General features: G+C 44.2%; 2 protein-coding genes across 4 annotated transcripts; one reads left to right on the forward strand and one right to left on the reverse strand.

Annotated features, from left to right (window-relative positions):
* Nucleotides 1-5,573: 5,573 nt before the first annotated feature.
* BRK1 (BRICK1 subunit of SCAR/WAVE actin nucleating complex) lies at nucleotides 5,574-12,201 on the reverse strand. Its single transcript, XM_007192561.3, has 3 exons — nucleotides 12,012-12,201; nucleotides 6,491-6,573; nucleotides 5,574-6,220 (listed from the first exon to the last, which is right to left on the reverse strand). The coding sequence occupies exons 1-3, from the start codon at nucleotides 12,127-12,129 to the stop codon at nucleotides 6,194-6,196; spliced, it is 228 nt and encodes a 75-aa protein (XP_007192623.1). The 5' UTR covers nucleotides 12,130-12,201; the 3' UTR covers nucleotides 5,574-6,193.
* A 3,672-nt stretch (nucleotides 12,202-15,873) lies between these two features.
* Nucleotides 15,874-19,337, forward strand: FANCD2OS (FANCD2 opposite strand). Of its 3 annotated transcripts, none has more exons than XM_007192560.2 (2): nucleotides 15,874-15,930; nucleotides 18,698-19,337. In XM_007192560.2, exon 2 carries the CDS (start codon nucleotides 18,706-18,708, stop codon nucleotides 19,240-19,242), a length of 537 nt encoding a protein of 178 aa, XP_007192622.1. In that variant the 5' UTR covers nucleotides 15,874-15,930; nucleotides 18,698-18,705; the 3' UTR covers nucleotides 19,243-19,337. The 3 variants fall into 3 exon arrangements, with proteins under 3 accessions (XP_007192622.1, XP_057411403.1, XP_007192621.1); XM_057555420.1 differs by lacking the exon at nucleotides 15,874-15,930 and adding an exon at nucleotides 16,062-16,119; XM_007192559.2 differs by lacking the exon at nucleotides 15,874-15,930 and adding an exon at nucleotides 16,286-16,354.
* Nucleotides 19,338-20,389: the final 1,052 nt, after the last annotated feature.

Below are 20,389 nucleotides of genomic sequence, written 5' to 3' on the forward strand. Positions count from 1 at the left end.
GTTAGATGTGTATCTAACCAGGCTATTTTTTTTTTCTTCTAAATTTATTTTAAATTTCCAGAGTTCACTCTTTTTGGTGGATAGAGGTGTGTTTTGACAAAATGCATAGTCATGTAACCATCACGACAATCAAAATACAGAACAATCCACCCTCTCCCACCCCCCAAAGAGAATGTGATGAAACCCTACCCCCAGGCTTAAGTCTTGGCAACCACTGACCCATCAGTCCTCCGTGCCTATAGTTCTGCCTTTTCTATAATGTCATATAATGGGATCACACAGCATGTAGCGTTTTGAGTCTGGCTTTTCACTTAGCATGGTGCATTTGAGATTCATCCATGTTGTAGAATGTATCAAGTTTATTTCTTTCCATCACCAAGTGGTATGCCACTATGCACTCACCAGTTAAGCGACATTGAGCAATCATGAATAAAACTCCTATAAGCATCTGCATACAGGTTTTGTGTGTATGCGTCCATAAGTTTTCACTTCTCTTAGGTGAGACTCATCTAGGGATGAGATTGCTGAGACACACAGTAAGTGCATGTTTAATTTCGTGAGAAATTGCTAAACTGTCTTCCCAGAGTAGTCATATCATTTTGCATTCCTACCAGCAATGTATGAGTGTTCTAGTCGCTCCACATCCTTGCCTGCACTTATTATTATCAGGATTTTGTTCTTTTTGAAAAATTTTAGCCATTCTAATAGATTGCGTATGGTGGTATCTTGATGAGGTTTTAATTTTTATTTCCTAATGACTAACAATGTTGATCGTCATTTCATGAGCTTGTTTGCCATCCTTTTCTCTTTGAAGTATCAGTTCAAATCTTTTGTCCATTTCTTTATTAGCTTGTTTTCTTACTGTTGAGTTTTGATAGTTCTTTTATCCAGGACAATTTTTATTCATGATGGTGAGGTGACTGAGAACAATCTGGATTCAGAAAAGCTGGGTATAGTATTTAACCTCTCTGAACTCCTAGTCTCCTTATGGTTCAAATCAAAACAGCTATCCTGGCAACATCTTAATTTTATTATAAAAGGATAAAACAGATGTTTAAATTTTAAAAACTGAACGATTTAGTAAACACAGATTAAAATGTAAAGTATAACTTTATCATCATCGGTGAGGGTGAAATGTTAGTATAACAGAACTCTAAGTACATAAGTTGAAGTGACACACTGGGGACAAAATAAACGGTGGTTTAGCATAACACTGTTTATGGACCGAAATGACCTATGTGCAAAGACGTGTATATCTTGAGAATAAAATCCCAGTTTCTGGAGCCTGACCAAATAAGGTCTTTCAAAAGAGGGAAACCCAGAGACAGCTAGGGAAAGTGCCAGAGTTGATTAAATTCCTTAGGCAAGACTTCCAGAAAATACAACACACAATTCAGTCTTTAGAGAAAGGAAGCTGGAAGCAGTGAAACTTGACAACACAGACATCAATGCAAACAGTGTTTGCCAGACACAGCCAGGAAAACCCCTGAAGCCTTCTTTACCAAAGGAAGGATGGTGAAGAGGCAGGTAAGACTAATATGAGTATGTAACAGCTTAAAAATTATCTAATGGGGCTTTCCTGGTGGCGCGGTGGTTAAGAATCCGCCTGCCAACCTACCTAAGGAGACAAAAGATATGTATGCAGAAAATTATAAGACACTGATGAAAGAAATTAAAGATGATACAAATAGATGGAGACATATACCATGTTCTTGGATTGGAAGAATCAACATTGTGAAAATGACTCTACTACCCAAAGCAATCTACACATTCAATGCAATCCCTATCAAACTACCAATGGCATTTTTCACAGAACTAGAACAAAAAATTGCACAATTTGTATGGAAACACAAAAGACCCCGAATAGCCAAAGCAATCTTGAGAAAGAAAAATGGAGCTGGAGGAATCAGGCTCCCTGACTTCAGACTATACTACAAAGCTACAGTAATCAAGACAGTATGGTACTGACACAAAAACAGAAATATAGATCAATGGAACAGGATAGAAAGCCCAGAGATAAACCCATGCACATATGGTCACCTTATCTTTGATAAAGGAGGCAAGAATATACAATGGAGAAAAGACAGCCTCTTCAGTAAGTGGTGCTGGGAAAACTGGACAGCTACATGTAAAAGAATGAAATTAGAACATTCCCTAATACCATACATAAAAATAAACTCAAAATGGATTAAAGACCTAAATGTAAGGCCAGACACTATAAAACTCTCAGAGGAAAACATAGGCAGAACACTCTATGACATAAATCACAGCAAGATCCTTTTCGACCCACCTCCTAGAGAAATGGAAATACAAACAAAAATAAACAAATGGGACCTAATGAAACTTAAAAGCTTTTGCATAGCAAAGGAAACCATAAACAAGATGAAAAGACAACGCTCAGAATGGGAGAAAATATTTGCAAATGAAGAAATGACAAAGGATTAATCTCCAAAATTTACAAGCAGCTCATGCAGCTCAATATCAAAAAAACAAACAACCCAATCCAAAAATGGGCAGAAGACCTAAATAGACATTTCTCCAAAGAAGATATACAGATTGCCAACAAACACATGAAAGGATGCTCAACATCACTAATCATGAGAGAAACGCAAATCAAAACTACAATGAGGTATCACCTCACACCAGTCAGAATGGCCATCATCAAAAAATCTACAAACAATAAATGCTGGAGAGGGTGTGGAGAAAAGGGAACACTCTTGCACTGTTGGTGGGAATGTAAATTGATACAGCCACTATGGAGAACAGTATGGAGGTTCCTTAAAAAACTAAAAATAGGACTACCATACGACCCACCAATCCCACTACTGGGCATATACCCTGAGAAAACCATAATTCAAAAAGAGTCATGTACCACAATGTTCACTGCAGCTCTATTTACAATAGCCAGGACATGGAAGCAACCTAAGTGTCTATCAACAGATGAATGGATAAAGACGATGTGGCACATATATACAATGGAATATTACTCAGCCTTAAAAAGAAACGAAATTGAGTTATTTGTAGTGAGGTGGATGGACCTAGATCTGTCATACAGAGTGAAGTAAGTCAGAAAGAGAAAAACAAATACCGTATGCTAACACATATATATGGAATCTAAAAAAAAAAAAAAGTCATGAAGAACCTAGGGGCAAGATGGGAATAAAGACGCAGACCTACCAGAGAATGGACTTGAGGACACAGGGAGGGGGAAGGGTAAGCTGGGACGAAGTGAGAAAGTGGCATGGACATATATACACTACCAAACGTAAAACACAGCCAGTGGGAAGCAGCCGCATAGCACAGGGAGATCAGCTTGGTGCTTTGTGACCACCTAGAGGGGTGAGATAGGGAGGGTGGGAGGGAGGGAGACACAAGAGGGAAGAGATATGGGGATATATGTGTATGTATAGCTGATTCACTTTGTTATAAAGCAGAAACTAACACACCATTGTAAAGCAATTATACTCCAATAAAGATGTTAAAAAAAAAAAGAATCCGCCTGCCAATGCAGGGGACATGGGTTCGAGCCCTGGTCCCGGAAGATCCCACATGCTGCGGAGCAACTAAGCCCATGTGCCACAACTACTGAGCCTGCGCCTGAGAGCCACAACTACTGAGCCCACGTGCTGCAACTACTGAAGCCTGCTCACCTAGAGCCCGTGCTCCACAGCAAGAGAAGCCACCGCAATGAGAAGCCTGCACACCACAACGAAGAGTAGGCCCTGCTCGCCGCAACTAGAGAAAGCCCGCGTGCAGCAACGAAGACCTAACACTGCCAAAAATAAAATATATAAAATAAATTTATATTAAAAAAAATTATCTAATAGCACTGAAGTATGAATGAGAAAGGAAGTTTTAGATGTGGTTATACCACACTCGGGAGTGGAACGGTTAGAGCAGTCTGAGGCAGGCAGGTCTAGGTCCAAAGTCCAGCACCTTTGCTTACTTTGTATGACTCTGGACAAGTTTCAGCCTCTCTAAAGAACTGCATGGAGGTAAGAACGCCTACTTCTTAGGGCTTGAGGACTAAATGAAATAGAGTACACAAAGCACTTAGCACATCTAGCATGTGGTTAACACTCAATAAGTTACAGACAATACTAGTTACATATCCGTGAGTGAGCCGAGGGTCATTTTATAAAGGGGGTATTGACAGTTACACAGGAAAGCACTCTGACACCTCAAAGTGCCAGGTAAGCAGGAGTTGTTACCTCTACTGGAGGAGGTAAGGCTCACTGGTTCCCATGCCAGTTGCTCTCCTTACAACCAGCAGCTTACCACTAGCAACATGGTATTTAGGGCACTAACTTTTTTAGAAATATTACTTTGATAGCAACAAATTAACAGAATGTCTATAGGACCATAAAAAAATTTATCATTTTCACGTCATCTAAGGAAGGGTTTTTCCGGCTTCTATAGATTATCATCACTTTTGCCTCTATTACTATCTTGTTATAGTCCTCACACATAGTAGGAACTTAGTAAGTATCTGTTAAACTGACTGCAGAGCACCAGATAATCTAAAACTTGAACTTTACAAGTACTTATTTATCTCAGAAAGGATAGGGAAGATATTATGAATAATGAACTCAAGAGACTGTTAAATCACCTCAGATGAGCTCAATAATGTTGAAAAACAGCACTTACCAAAGTAAAGGAGGTCAGTATTGCCTCCATTGTAATACCACATTTTTAAATTAAGGTACTACTTAAAATGGTCTTCCAAAGGTCTAAGCACGGATCTAAGCTCAGATGTGACAATGCAAAGCAGCTTGAGCTCTGCCCAGTCAGTTCAATTGCTATTTACTGACTACCTGCCTTTTGCAAGGTACCCGGCTGAGCAACACAGGCAAAGGCACTGATGTATACTGTACGATGCAGACACTAAGGCAGAGAACAAGATCAAACCCAGGGCTGAAGTGCAGTATTAGCATGGCAGGATGGGAGGGACCGAGAAAAGGAACAGGGCAGTACTGAATGAAAAGTAAAGTTAGGAAAACTTTATGGAGGAGGTTCAGCTTAAGCTAGACCTTGAGTGGCAAGTAAGATTTGAATAGGGAGAAATGACTTCTACATGACTAAAGTGAAAATTCTAAATGGGGGTTAAGCCTTTAGGAGTGGGTTGGCACAAGTTTATAGCAGGCTTTGATGCTAGAATGAAAAGTTTTAGACTCTTCTGTTTAAATGATTTGCTTTTCAAAAAGAAGTAGACATTTAGCTTGTACCTTATAAAACTAATAGTCTGACCTGGATTGCCGTTAAATTGTGTAGATGCTGGTATTTCAATAGACTGTAAGCATCACGCCTGATTCAACACTGTATATTTTATTGGAGCATAAAGTGCCTACATACTAAGTACTTGGTAAATGTCCACTGAATGACCAAACGATTCCCAGGATGAATTAGCGCAAAGTCCAAATATGGGGGCTCCAGCTGGCAAGCCACCTAGGGTTTGACCAAACAGCTACATCTGAAAGTTTGCTGTTAGAATAAGAATCCCACACATCAGATTTCTGTGGAATATGTGAGCCCCATCTCTAGCTCCTCTCCCCACCACAATCACAGCAGTCAGATAAAGTTGAGGAGTTTATTAGGGAAATATGAGAGATAAAGACACCCCAAGTGAGAGAAAGAAAACTCTGAAAATGTCCCTTTTTAAGCCAAGTGGGGGTCTGGACTTGACCTCCCCAAAAGGACAAGAAACTGGTGGGTTAGCAACAACATTCTCTGGCAGCCACCTCGCCAGGGCACCTCAGCCAGGACTGCTTCTGACCCCCGGCCAAAGGTGGGGAGGAGACAAAGACCGTTTATAGAATCAATGCAGAGGCAATGAGAGCTGCAAGGAAAGGCTGAGAGAGAGAGAAAGAGAGAGGTGGGGAGGACCTTGACAGAGTCCCAGCTTTTGGCTCTTAGCGCCTCAAACATGTTGACAAGTAGTGCTATAAAGTGTCACTGAAGAAGTAAAATGCCTCATGTTGTTTCTGAGAGTTCCCCTAGGCTCCTCCCCACAGGTCACATCACACCGCTGGGTGTACATGGCAGAGCCCAAAGGCCACATTTTTGAAAAAAGAAAAACAAGAATAAGCCCTGTTGCTCTTTAAGGAGAGAGGAAGGAGCTGAAGGCTGCTGGGGCCTTTCCCACGAGGGTCTGCGTTCTGTGAAAACAACTTCCCAGCAGCAGCATGGCACAGTTCTAGGTGAGGGTCTCACCTTTTGTCACCTGTCAAAGGAAAATTGACAATCAGATAAGTTCAAAAGCATTAGAGGGGTCTAAAAAAAAAAATCTTATTTCCTATCCTAGGTAGTTGGGAGTGGTAGAAAAGATGACAGCTCCAGAGTCCCAGAAAGCTGGTTTAAATTCAGGCAAGGTAGTTAACTTCTCTAAGCCTGTTTCTGCTTCCAGGTTTTTTCAGCAACAAGTGGAAATGTGCATTCTCTCTTGCACAGCCATGCCTGCCTCATGAGGAAGGCCCTTGCCCGTCATACTCACCCTTGCTTCAATGTACTCTATTCTCCGTTCAAGAGCTGTCAATTTCTCGTTTAGTGTTGCGAGTCTTGAACGACAAGACATATCTGGTAAAAGAAGACTGACATTCAGGATTAATGCCATTCCAGACACAAACACACACACAGCCCCTAAGATGAAGAGGAGGAATGATGTATCATGCAGAGCACAGATAAGAAGAGCGAGTGGGCAAAACAAGGCAGTGGGAGGATAAGGTGAGAAGTATCTTAGGAGCACAGCTGCTTAGAGAGGATCTGCCTAACTTCCTACCAAATGTGGCAGGCAGAGAATAATGCCGCCCCGCCCCCCGCAAGATGTCCACGCTCTAATCCCCAGAACCTGTGAATATGTATCCTACAGGCAAAGGGACTTTGCACATGTGATTGAAGTTAAGGACCTTGAGATCTTGGATTATCCAGATGGGCCCCATCTAATCACAAATCCATAAATGGAAAAGAGAAAGGCAGAAGAAAGGTGGAAGAAGAGATTCGAAGTGTGAGAGGGACTCAACCTGCCACTGTTGGCTTTGAAGATGGAGGGAGGTGGCCATAAACCAAGGGATGCAAGTGACCTTGAGAAGCTGGGCGTGGTCCTTCGCTGACAGCCAGCAAGGAAACAGGGACCTTAGTCTTACAGCTGCAAGAAACTGAATTCTGCCAACAACCTACGGGCAAGGAAGCAGCTCCTCTTCTAGAGCCTCCAGCTCTGCTGACACTGTGATTTCAGCCCAGTGAACCAGTGTTGGACTTCTGATCTACACAACTGTCAGATAATAAAGTATGTGGTTTAAGCCGCTATATTTGTGGTAATCTGTTATGGCAGCAATAGAAAAGAGAAAACTAATACAGCAAGGCTGTACAGATGGCCATTTGTTAACGGTCAAACCAAGAGTTTCAAGAGAGGGGAAATGACAAGAGGAAGAAAATAATCTCAACAGGGAAGAAAAGCAGAGGCCAAGGAAGCAGCAGACCCTGAGGAGGAGGGAAGGTGTGCTGTTTCTGAGCTCATGGAAGCCAGCTCACTGCTGCTGCTCTAAGGGCGCCTGATGTCCCATCAGCACCTGCACAGACCTTTCAGAACAAGAGAAAAATTGGAGAACATCAAATACCCTGTGGATCCCACCTTTCATCTGCAAAAAATTCCTTTTCTTCCCCTACCTTTTCCAATCTCTTTTACCACCTCACCCAAAAGGAAACCTAGATTTGCCCTAAAATACCTTTCCCCCTGCAAACTTCTCTGACACAAATCACTTGGCTACTCTTCCTCCAACTGTTCTCAACATCCGGGAGAAAAAGGTTTCCAGGCATGCTAATTACTCCCATACTCCTCCCAGAACTGTTCTTCAGGCATCTCTCAATAATCCTCACTTCTAAAGTTTAAAATATCCGCTCTCCGAGACACTCTCCCACCCAGTGATCTAACACTTAGCTCACACCCCTCCTTTTCATCTCTTCCCTGGATGTTATGCAAAAGCGCTTCAGCACCCAATTTAACAAATCTTGCACACCCTGATCTTGCCTTGACTTTCATTTCATCAAGTCCAAATCTTACTCATTTTGCCCTTTTAAACATTCTCCTTCAAGTCAGTTCAAAGTGGACCTCTGAGAGGTCTTTGCTGAATGGATATAATTCTCCCTCTTCTGTAAGGATTTGCCTATTCCAGACATTGTTCACTCTTCTTTTTAACCTTGTTTTTGTTTTTAATCTGCTAGTGCTGCTGCTTCTAATTCCCAGGTCAAGCTTGAGTAGAAGCACCTCAGCACCCTCCTTTTCCCGGATACACTGCCACTGCTAGGACTGCCCAACAGGACCTAATCTCTTTTCAGCCCGGTTTTCAGAAGCTCAAAGGCACATCGTGTATGCTATTCAGTAAGAGCATGAATGTTATCACCGACAACCTGTCTTTTCCCATAAAAACGTCTGCCAAAATGAAGGGGCAGGGTGGTGAGAGGGAGGGTTCCTTCCTGGATGGCTGTTCTGTTCTAGCTCTGTCAATCTGGTGACGAATCAGAATCCAAGAACAGCACTATGTTACTGGCCTGCATGGATAAGCACTGTTGAAAATTTAAAACGTTGAACTCTAGAAACTTCAGTCATATTTCAGATCCCATTAAATACATACCGATTCAAACAAAACACTGGGAAACCATGTGGCAGCTGGACAAATTTGAAACCACGATGCATTTATATGTACATTATCACCAGACCGTAATAGAAAAAGCCAGTTGTCCTCATCAGGGTGCTTGATGGTGTGCATACATTACCACTGCTAACAAATGCCAGTTACCAGACAACTTCTCTGAACTCTTACTGCATGTAACCTTAGCCTACAAAAATCAACACTGTCTTTCTCTTAAGGTCTTATTTCTCCAACAAAATTATAAACTTCCTAGGAGTGGCTATGTCCATTTATTCTTATTTATCCCTTTCTCAGAGCATCTGACACACAGCTGGAGTCAAAAGAGGCAAGCTGTATTTGTTGGCTAAGTATAAGAATTGAGATGTAAAAGTAGCCTCATTCTCTATTTTTTTTGTTACATTTCTCTGAACATATTAGCTTTAGAGTCAGAAAAAAAGGTGTAAAAATAAAAAGCTATCATCTGTAACAATCTATTTTTAGAAACTTCATCAATTCAAAGTACAGAATAGGCCCAGTGTTAGGATGTTAGTGCTCCATCATGATCTGTGTGTCTTCAGGTTCAGGTGGTCCTCCAACGCTGAAAGGGTAAACCACAAAGAGATCAAAATTCTACTCACACCAGCTGGAATCACAGGGTAAAAGCTGTTCAGAATCATTAGGTATCCTGGAAAAACAGGTCCCTCCCCAAAGCACATGCCCTATACAACCTCTCTGTGGTCAGGGTGAGAATTATAGGTCTGCTGCCATTTTCAAAAAGCTATAGATGCCCCCTCAAAGTAAACACCTGCTAAATCTTTGCACCACCAAATCACATTATAAACACAATACAAAGCCCCCCCCAGATAAACGTCAGAACTGAGGAGTCATGCTAAGGGCTTAGAAAGGGAAAATACATCCCACACTCACTCATCCTGAGTCGTCCAATGCCAAGACAACACACTCAAGTCTATCCTTATGATTTATCCAGTTTCTCAGCCTGGTGGTCTTTGTCTAAACTCTTGTATCGTGATATCGTCAATCTTCAGGAACTTGCCTCAGGTATACCTAACTGCTAAGATAAATTGCTTTAACTTTTAATCGTGCTTCCTAATTGTTCTTACTTGTAATTAATTGTTCTTTTCTTTAAAAGGACTATATCCACTTTCTAAAATCTTCAAAAACCACCTAGTAATTACTCCAAACATTAGGCCATTACCCTCACCCTAAAGGAGAATAATGGCCTAAGCCATGGGAAGCCATTTCTTCCAGCTCCTGAAGAACAGAATCCTATGCGTCTATTTCCTTGGTCTAGGACTTGCTGGAAATTTTGAAGAAAAAAAAAAAAAAAGTCTTTATTCTCTATCTGATCATAAAATGGAACTCACACGCAGTTGCTAAAATATCACAACAGGTATTTCCTTGCTTATACAGCAAGAAAAGAGACATTTCTCCTCCGCAATCCTAAGCTCAAACTCTTCAATTTTCGGTTAGTTCCAAGACTCATCCACTAAAACTTCAGTAATATGTCAAGAAGTTTTATGTCAGAGATAAATGTATGTTTATTATATGCTTATTAATATGATTCCGTGCTCAGAAACGAAGTTATTACATTATCTGGATCCAAACTGGGGGAAGTGAGATGCTAGATCACTTTTAAATTTTGAACAACAGCACCAGTTTAACTTGTTATTTTAGATGCTTTGTTTACTGAACTGACATTCTTAATACTCTGTTTGGATATTCTGTGTCTATATATCAGATACTAACTCCTACCAGATAAATGAAGCCTTTTGCTTCTGGTTTTAAAAGTAAAAACTCTCCACGTCAGTTATCTGTCCAACTACTTTCCACTGCCTCTCCAGACTAAGCCAAAGTGTCAAAGCTGTGATCCTGTCATCACTCCATCCCTCCTGGAGCATGGAACATTTTGTTTTCTCTTATCTGGCTCTGCCTCTGAGGTAATGTTATGAGTAAAGAATGCCCTAAAGAACCCCCAATAATAGTTTAGCTCTCTAAGGAAGCAAGAGAGACAATTAGGAGAACTAACATCAAAATAGTTTGCGTAGAACTTAAAAAATAATTTCAGGATACATGAGATCTGTGACTTCTTGACTACCATTCCCTACTACAACCTCTATACTAAGTTATATGTGTGAATTTGTATCACTGACGTATAATTTATACTATTCTCATCTCTCATTAACACTACCTTCACCCTCATTCCCTGAGTGAGGAAATCCATCACACGAAGTCACACTGTATGTGAATATATTAAGACAAAAGCAATGTTCTGCTTTGTTCTGAAGTTGTCCTTATTTCATCTTCAAGGCAGAAATTCTTTAAATGCAGGAAATGGTTCTTATTCTGTGTCCCCCACAGAACCTGAGAGAGAGTCTTGTACTCAGCTCTAGTTTCTCTTGCTGATGCTTTCTGACAAGACTCTTGCCCTGTCACCTTTATACTCCTTAGGACTTGTCAGTTCTCTAGCTAGAAAATAATTCCTTTTGAAATCTTTTTTAATACATCGGTGTCCCCTCCTTAATCTTAATCGCTTAATGTTGCTGAAAGAGGGGACCAGAAGCACACCAGTTGGAAAAAGATCACTAGACGTCATCCCCACACCTGTGATGACATAGAAAGTCTACCCAGCGCTCAGTTCTCTCAAAGAAACACTTGGAGAACATGAGGTAGGAGGTCTCTGCCAGGGGCCTGCCGTCCGGAAGAACAATGCGGAGAGAATTTAAAACTGTCACGAGCAGGCCTAGGAAAGATTTTACTAGAAGCAGACAGAACACCCACTGTCGGCTAGAGACTAGCAATGCAGAGATGTCCACGGCCTGACGCGATGTGGACCGTACTCTGCCTTCATCTGCTGCCACTCAGCACAGCGCGCGCGGAGACAGGAAGGAACCCACAGGAGGGGCCGGAGGGGCAACTAAGAGGCTCGGAGCTCAAGGGTTTCGACTCGATCCGGAAGGAAATGGGCAACCGTCTAGGGTCTTTACCAAGCAGTGACACAGCCATGCTGCGTTCCGAGCGCCAAGTGGGGACTGGAAGCGAAGCACAGAGGAAGAAGGGAGGCGACTGAAGAGAAGAAAGGAAGCAGACGATGGATGGGGCTGCCTGACGTGTCCGGGAAAAGGAAAGACTTGTTAATGGATCCGGGGTGAAGGCAAGGAAGCCGATGAGCTCAGCGTGGGGCAGGAACACCCCACAGGGACTGCCCAGTGGAGGCCGGGGGTCAGGGCGAGAGCGGGAAGGTGCGGCCTGAAGGAGGAAGCGAAAACCAGCAGGAGCCCAAGGCTCCCCGAGTCCCCTTCAAAGCTTCTCAGCGCCCTCCCTCAGCGGGCCTCCCTCCTCCCAGCCTCCCCCTGCTCGCCCGCTGACCGAACGAGTTGAGAAAGTCTGCGATTTTCTTGATGCTGCTGGTGATGACCTCAATGTACTCCCGGTTCGCCCAGTCCTGGTGAATCTCCCGCTGCACTGGATCCTCTTGCCCCGCCATGGCTGCAGCCTAAGGAAGCGCGACTGCGCAGGCCCCTCGACCCTCCAGGCCGTCAGTGCGCCTGCGCCGCCAGCCCACACCGGTCACGGGGCACCCACGAATCCACGGGCCTTGTGGTGCGCCTGCGCATTGTCACGTCCTCACTGGCCTCTTCGCGCTGCTCTCACGCCCCTGAAGACCGTCGCCTCCAGGCCGGGGAGAATGGAGTGCGCACGCGCCAAAGTCCAACCACCCCGCCCCGCCCCACACCCCATCCCCCGCGCCACCGCCACCACCACCTCTGTCTCTGGCGGTTACGCTCGTTGACGGGGGAGCATGGGCCCGCATCACCCCTTCCCTCCGGTGCTCCAAACTAAGCATGCGGTCTGTGTCCACAATAAGCTGGGCATAGCCAATTAAACCACATTAAATGCAAATCATTTTTAAAGTGACTTTTAACAACACAACATGATGTCCCACCTTACAATTATCAAATGAACAAAACGTTATTTTTTTTTAACGATAATACTCAGTGTTGAAGAGGCTGAGGGGAAATTGGTAAACTCGTAAATATCTGCTCACACTGTAAACTGGCACAAACCCTTCAGAAGGAAATTTGTAAATTGTTATCAAAAGCTGTAAAAATTTTCAAACTTTTTAACCTAGGTATTAACAAAATTATTGAAAAAGAAAAAACACTATGCACAAAGGTGTTCTTTGAGGCATTATGTGTTTTTAAAATATAAATCTCAACGGTTGGGGAATGACTAAACATTGGTATGGCCACTTAGAGCAATATTATGCAGTCATATAAATGCTAATTATGAAAAACTGTGGCAACACAACAGAGATGATAAATGAAAGGGAAAACAAAATGCATGTGGTTTTTTTTTAATTGCAACTATGCAAAAATTATGTCTGCTCGAGGACAAGAAGGATATACCAAAAAATATCAATACCTGGTTTGTTAAGGTAGTGGAATTATGGGCAATTTTATTTTTGTTTCAGGGAATATTTACAATCTGGTTTGTACGGTAAATGCCTTTTATTTTTTAAAAAGTGATGTTGAAGAGTCAGATTTCTTCTATCAAGTAGCTGGGAAGAAAACATTACTAACAGTCCTGTACTCTGGTAGAAGATCTTATAAGCTATAATGCTGCTTTTTTTAAAATATAAATTTATTTATTTAATTTATTTTTGGCTGTGTTGGGTCTTCGTTGCTTCACGCAGGCTTTCTCTAGTTGTGGCGAGCGGGGGCTTACTCTCCTTTGCGGTGCGTGGGCTTCTCATTGCGGTGGCTTCTCTCGTTGCAGAGCATGGGCTCTAGGCGCGCGGGCTTCAGTAGTTGCAGCACGTGGGCTCAGTAGTTGTGGCTCACAGGCTCTAGAGCAAAGGCTCAGTAGTTGTGGAGCACGGGCTTAGTTGCTCCGCTGAATGTGGGATCTTCCCGGACCAGGGCTCGAACCCATGTCCCCTGCATTGGCAGGCAGATTCTCAACCACTGCGCCACCAGGGAAGCCCCTATAATGCTGCTTTAATAGCTGTTACCTCACTGGATCCTCACAAACCCTGTGGAAGGAAGTGAGGAAGAGGTTTCCCATTTTACAGATGAGAGAACTGAAGTTCAGGGTCACAGAGCCAATTAAGTAGTGGACCTTCACCAGCTGATTCCAGACTCCATTATCTTTTCACTGTACCACTCTGAGAACAGGTTAAAGTCCATCTGAGCTCTCCTACATTTTCATGTAAATGATTTCTAAAATAATAATAAATATCGATCCTAAATATCAAACCCAGGCATCCAGAAGGCTCTCTGCCATTCAGTCCTCCAGTTATGGGTTTGCCAATGTGGTAGTTCTTCATTGTAGGAATTGTTCCCAACGCGTGATGCAGGGCTGCACAGGCAAGCTTCAGGAATGCTCTTGGTGCAGCAAGGAGTGCTTCCGGGTGATAGAATGCCTCAGCATAAGGGAGACAGGTCCCTGTCCTTGAGTCTGTCACACGCTTCACAGAACTTGGGGATCTTGTCAGTGACTCCAGGTATAACAATCAGCGTGAAATCAAATTCTTGAAGAAATGTTTTGATTGCATTGTGTGGTCATTTGAGTTGCCTTTGCAGTCATGTGTACTTGGACCATTATTTGCATGGCTATAGGTGTAGTGTGTGCAGTGTGGCAATGTTGCTGGCTACTGTAAAAAACATTATATGGAAAAAAAGAAAAAAAACATTATATGGGCTCTCAGCAGAGCAAATGCGGCTGTTGTCACGAGAATCCCTGGATGGTGCAACCACAATGTTGTGTTGCATGATACAGACCAAACTGATGTTGTAGATCATCAATAATATGAAGTATGGGAGATTCTGGCTTTCTATACATGTACGGTAGCCATGGAGGTGGAGTATCAGACTTGGAGGTGATGGCAAATGGTACCTCCAGGAATACATCCCTTAATGTTGGGCAGATTAGACAGAGGACCGTGGTGCAGATTGTCATAACAGCATGAAGCCTTCTCTATCCAACAATTCCTAATCATACAATTCTGCTTTGGGAGACTTTCATTTAAAAAACACAACTGTGCAATAAAAACTACTGTTTTGTTTGCTTTTTAAATAACAAGTGTCTCTTTTATTCAAGAGGAAAATAAAAATAAACTTACCGGGTGAAAAAAAGTTGCAATTCAAAATCATCTCAGGGGACTTCCCCGGTGGTTCAGTGGGTAAGACTCTGCGCTCCCAATGCAGGGAGCCCGGGTTCAATCCCTGGTGGGGGAACTAGATCACGCATGCATGCTGCAACTAAGAGTCTGCATGCCGCAATGAAGATCCCGAGTGCCGCAACTAAGACCGGTGCAGCCAAAATAAATATTAAAAAAAAAAATCATTTTAGTCTTTTCCAAGACTCATCATTCTCTGCCCCTCTCTCCACCTCCAACTCTCTCCACTCATCTCTCCTTCCACATGGATACACATGCACGCGCATGCACGCACACACGCATGTACACACACACACACACACACAGTGGACATTTGACAATTCTTGACAAGTCCCTCAAGACTATCTCATCTTCCAAACCAGGATCTCAGCCTGACCCCATCCCTGGGCCCCAGTCTTTCCCCTTCAGCTTCAACCAAAGAGCCAGGCAAAAGGTGACCACTCTTGTTTGTGCTGTGTTCTACGGTTCACAAAGTGCAAGGGCAATTTCTGGGTATATAAGGGAAGGGCAGGTGGGCCGTTAGTTAATTCCTCCTACAAATACTGCACCCTGCCAGGCACTGTGATAGGCACTGCGGATATAGGAGTCAGCTGGGTAGACCTCTCTTCCCCCAGCCTTCCAGAGTAGTAGTTTGCACTGGGGTTTAAAAGTAGTCAGATCACTCCTTTACTAAGGTGAAAGTGTCAGTTTTTCAGCTTTGTGAGAATGGGACAGAATCTTCCTTCTTGAGGTTTAACAGAAAGCAAAGTTTTTGGTTGGGAAGTCAAGGAGACACATATCTTTGTTTGCTCTTGACAGGCGAGCACGTATAAATTCTGTGCCCCTGCATTGGGATCATTTCAACGCAGCAACAAAGGCCTTCAGAATTCTGGGTAACTCAGCCCGAATACCCAGAACAGGGTTTAAAGAGTAGAGCTTACATTTTAACACTAACTACAGCTCCCGGGACATTTATGCAGGTTCCTGGCCACAGTCTTTGAAGTGGGCGCGTTGTGCTCTCTGACCAGATCAAAGGCTCACCGCTGGGGCGAGGCGGGGAGGAGATGGAGGGGAACAGAGAGGACGGGGATTCCAAACAGCGCTCCTGAAGGCTGAGTCCTGGACCAGGTAGGTGTTCCAATCAACTGGGGGTTCCTAGCTGGGGCGCCTCGAGGCCCCCTCCCCCACTCCCCTGCGGCTCGGGCTCCCCCGCGGTCCTGGGTCACAAAGGCGGTTGCCAGGCGCCGGGTGGAGAAAAGATGCGGCCCGGGAACAGCGGCCGCCACTCTGGAGCGTGCGGCCCGCGGAGTTCAGCAGGTGAGCCCCCAGCCCGGATGGTGGGAGGGGGACCGGGCTCCCACTGCCACCTCTGCCTCGGCCAGAGCCGTCTGGCCCCCGCCCCGGGTAGGGGCCGGGCCCCCGGGGGACAAGCCCCTCTTCCGGCTGGGAGGGGGAGCCTCCCTCACTCAGGGCAGCTCCAGCCCCTCGGGATCGCAGTTCACAGTTCAAGAGGACCTCAGCTGCACTTTGACGCGGCCTTCCCCTTTCCCAGGTGGGTAAATGGAGGGACTGGGTTCCTTGGCATGGGAGGAATGGTACGAAGGGGAAGCCTTTTGGGCTAGAACCAGGTGTTCCCTATCTGGGAGCTATCAGAGCAGCTTGAACAGACTTCCTAGATTCAACCCCTCCTGGAGTGGATGACGGTGACTTCTGGGTGGTAGGTGTGGGGGGTGAACTATCTTTATTTGAACGCTGTGTGAAAGTGGTGGAAAGACCTGGGGTCAGAGGCCCTCTTTCATCCCATGTTGGTTCTGCCAAATATTTAGGCTGGACATGTGATAAGGCCTTTTCCCTCTGGCCCTATTTCCTCTTAGGAGACAAGCGAGGAAAGGCTCCTGGGATTTTTCTTTTTTTGGTCATATGCTCAGAGGCGTTAACGCCCTCCACCCGCACCTTGCCTTGGTGGTGTACCACAGCAGCCCTGATCCTGGATGTATGCTCCTAGGGTCATAATATCAAGCACCAGAAGCCTTCCACAGGCTGTTTGGAATAGATAACTATCCCTTGGGTGTCAATTTCTCATCGGAAGGCAGCCCAGATATTTGAACAGTACGCACAAGGGCCTGCATAGATCAGGAGAAACATACCAGTTGGAGGAAATCAACAAGTCTCCTTTCTACTAACCACTGTCAGGGGCAGGTCTTCTGGTATGAAAGGTCACTAACAATTCCCTTTAAAAATGAAACTTACTGTCTCACAAACTATGGTGGAGGTGTCAAACTTTTCACAGTATTTCCTGGGCAATTACTGGATGGGATGGGATCAGATCTGCTGCTACCTTTGAGGGAGACTAGAGAAGGGGCAGAGAAATACACTTGACTGGAAAGAAAAGGGATATGCTATGCCCCTTAACATATTAGGTAGGGGCTCAAAAAATGTTAGCTTCTCTTGAATTCAGTGAAATCCTTTATATACTGGCAATTTTAAAGTAGAAAAACGGAAAGTCCGAATTCTACTTGGATAAATTTTGAGTTAGCAACATCCTCCCAGCCCTTTCCTTTATCTCCAAAGGGGGGGAAAAAATCAAGTTCTTTTTTTTTTTTTTTTAAATCAAGTTCTTAACCAGTGGGTCTTTCATAGATAAGAAAAAAACAAAAACAAAACACACATAGAAGAACCAGAAAAATCTTTTAAAAACTTTAAAAGACTGGGGGCTTCCCTGGTGGCGCAGTGGTTGAGAATCTGCCTGCTAATGCAGGGGACACGGGTTCGAGCCCTGGTCTGGGAAGATCCCACATGCCGCGGAGCGGCTGGGCCCGTGAGCCACAACTACTGAGCCTGCGCGTCTGGAGCCTGTGCCCCGCAACGGGAGGGGCCGCGATAGTGAAAGGCCCGCGCACCGCGATGAAGAGCGGTCCCCGCACCGCGATGAAGAGTGGCCCCCACTTGCCGCAACTAGAGAAAGCCCTCGCACGAACCGAAGACCCAGCACAACCAAAAATAAATAAATAAATAAATAAATGTATTTAAAAAAAAAAAAAAAAAAAACTTTAAAAGACTGGCCTTTGGAACTTTTTTCCTTCCCAGCCTGGTATAATTCCTCTGAGGTGGTATATAAGTACCTCAGGGCCCTGAGAGAGCTGCTCCCTTGTGTCAGAAAAGAGGTTTTTAGGGCCAAGAGCAAACTGTCTCCATAATTAAGAATAGTAAAAGCTGAAGTTCCTTAAAGGAACAGCATAAGAAGTTCTCAAACTACAAGGTACATCAGACTCCCCTGGAGGGTTTGTTTAAATGCAGAATGCAGGGCCCTTCCCCCCAGAGTTTCTGATTCTATAGGTCTCAGGTAGGGCCCAAGAATCTGCATTTATGCCACATTCCCAGATGACTGTCATGGTTCTAGTCCCAGAATCATACTTTGAGAACCAACGGTATAAATACATGGGATTTAGAGTCACAAATATTTGGCAAGACACACCTTTCTGAGCATCCATCCACAAATAATGTCTCATCATGAAATGCCAGCAGCTTCTCCCACCTGAGAGGCATAGATTCTGACTTCAGCAGTTGTCAACACAGCACAGATCCTAATGCTGAACAGGGACGCTCCATTTTGGACAAATCTATTTCCTCATCTGTAAAATGGGTAAAAACCTACCTTCAGAGGCTTGTGATAAGGTTTAATAAAGTACACACAGCAGTTGCCAGATTCAATACTTGTCACTATCCTCTACTGCCCTTTATAGAATTACTAGTATCCTAACATCTACTGGAATCTTTTCATGAGAACTACAGAGTAAGTTAAAGTCAATAATGAGACAGAGATGTGAATGTAAACAGCCATGCCCTTGCCAAAAGCATGCTAGAAAAATTCCATGTTCTGATTCCTCTCCTCTAGGACTGTCAATGGCAGGATACCAGCTCTGGTCACCATGGACCCCACTGGATGAGAGCTTCCAATGGCTGCGGCATACAACACCTACACCTTCTTCCAAGCACCCCTTTAGGGCTTGCCCCTGCTTCCCCCACACCCCTTCTGATCTTGAAGTGCAGCTGTGCTCCCAAGAGGTCACTCTAGTTCTAGACAGTCCATTCCTGGAGCCTGGGGTGAGTCCCAAGTTGCCCTGCCACACGTCAGAGCTCCGAACCATGAACAACAAGAAAGGGCTGGTCAGGAAGCCCCAGCCTGTCTGCCTCAATGGAGTGGATTCTGTCTTTGGCAGGGTCATCACGGCTCAGCCGCCAAAGTGGACCGGGACCTTCAGAGTTTCAGACAAGTCAGCCTTTTGCAAAATCATCAGCCGGGAGCACCAGTGGCCCACTGGACTTAAGGAGCCTCAGATTCAGATGACAGTGACCATGTGCAAACAGATGCTGCGCTCCATCCTCTTGCTGTATGCGACGTACAAGAAGTGCACCTTTGCCTTGCAACACTCCAAGTAAAGTGTCCCCATCTGATCCCCATTCCTCACACCACACCTTCTGCTATGTGCCTGAAGCTTACATAGACTTTTCCGTGTAAAGAAAACTGTGTTTGCCCCAGCCATCTTGCTTTTCAGTCAAGCAGTGACAATCCGGAGCCCCCCTCCTCTCTTCCCGTCCAAAAATGGGCCAGTAACAGAGCAAGGGAGAACATTTCCATTGTAAAGCTGAACAACCATTTAGAGTCAAACTAGCATTGACATGTACATGTGATAAAGAACCATTAAACAAACCACATAAACCAATGAGCCTACTGTGAACTCTTTTCAACACTGAAGACCACAATGAGTTGGGGAAACAAAGAGTGTCAAGGAAGGAGATTATGGATTTCTATGTACATGAGGACGAAGGGGTCAAAAATCTATATGTGGGTCAATGATTAATTAAAAAAAAAAAAAACAACCTCCCCCACCAAAAAGACAACATAAAAACCTAACCAGCCACACCCTAATACTACCAGAGAGTACAAAAGTGGGTAGAAATAAAACAAATATTAATTAATATTTACAGCCTGGCAAAAAAGAACTTGGTAGCAGCACTGAAACTGGGCTTTCTGGCAGAAGACATGAGAGTTCCCCATTTTAGGTGAAATGTACTCCTAATGTTCTATTTTTAATAAACTACAAGTAATTTTATAGCACTGTTGTAACTAGATTATAGGTATAACTCAGAATAATGTGGAAATAAAATAAAAATTACATATGCAGGGCTTCCCTGGTGGCGCAGTGGTTGAGAATCTGCCTGCCAATGCAGGGGACACGGGTTCGAGCCCTGGTCTGGGAAGATCCCACATGCCGCGGAGCAACTAGGCCCGTGAGCCACAACTGCTGAGCCTGCACGTCTGGAGCCTGTGCTCCGCAACAAGAGAGGCCGTGATGGTGAGAGGCCCGCGCACCGCGATGAAGAGTGGCCCCCACTTGCTGCAGCTGGAGAAAGCCCTCGCACAGAAACGAAGACCCAACACAGCCAAAAAAAAAAAAAAAAAAAAAAAAATTACATATGCAAAGTTAACATGAATTTGATGCTGCCTTTTTCTCCTTTATCATATCTACATGACCACCAAAAATTTAAAAAGCAGCCAAACATTCGACTTTCTTTGGGCATTAAA

Source organism: Balaenoptera acutorostrata, chromosome 10, assembly GCF_949987535.1.
Source record: "Balaenoptera acutorostrata chromosome 10, mBalAcu1.1, whole genome shotgun sequence".
Taxonomy (NCBI): Eukaryota; Metazoa; Chordata; class Mammalia; order Artiodactyla; family Balaenopteridae; genus Balaenoptera; species Balaenoptera acutorostrata.

Coding starts and splice junctions, on each gene's coding strand:
- BRK1 (XM_007192561.3), bottom strand. CDS start 12,129: ATGGCGGGGCAAGAGGATCCAGTGCAGCGGGAGATTCACCAGGACTGG. Junction 6,574..12,011: donor AGACTTTCTCAACTCGTTCG/GTCAGCGGGCGA, acceptor TTCTTTTACCAG/ATATGTCTTGTCGTTCAAGA. Junction 6,221..6,490: donor TAGAGTACATTGAAGCAAGG/GTGAGTATGACG, acceptor TTCCTTTGACAG/GTGACAAAAGGTGAGACCCT.
- FANCD2OS (XM_057555420.1), top strand. CDS start 16,062: ATGCGGCCCGGGAACAGCGGCCGCCACTCTGGAGCGTGCGGCCCGCGG. Junction 16,120..18,697: donor CGGCCCGCGGAGTTCAGCAG/GTGAGCCCCCAG, acceptor CCTCTCCTCTAG/GACTGTCAATGGCAGGATAC.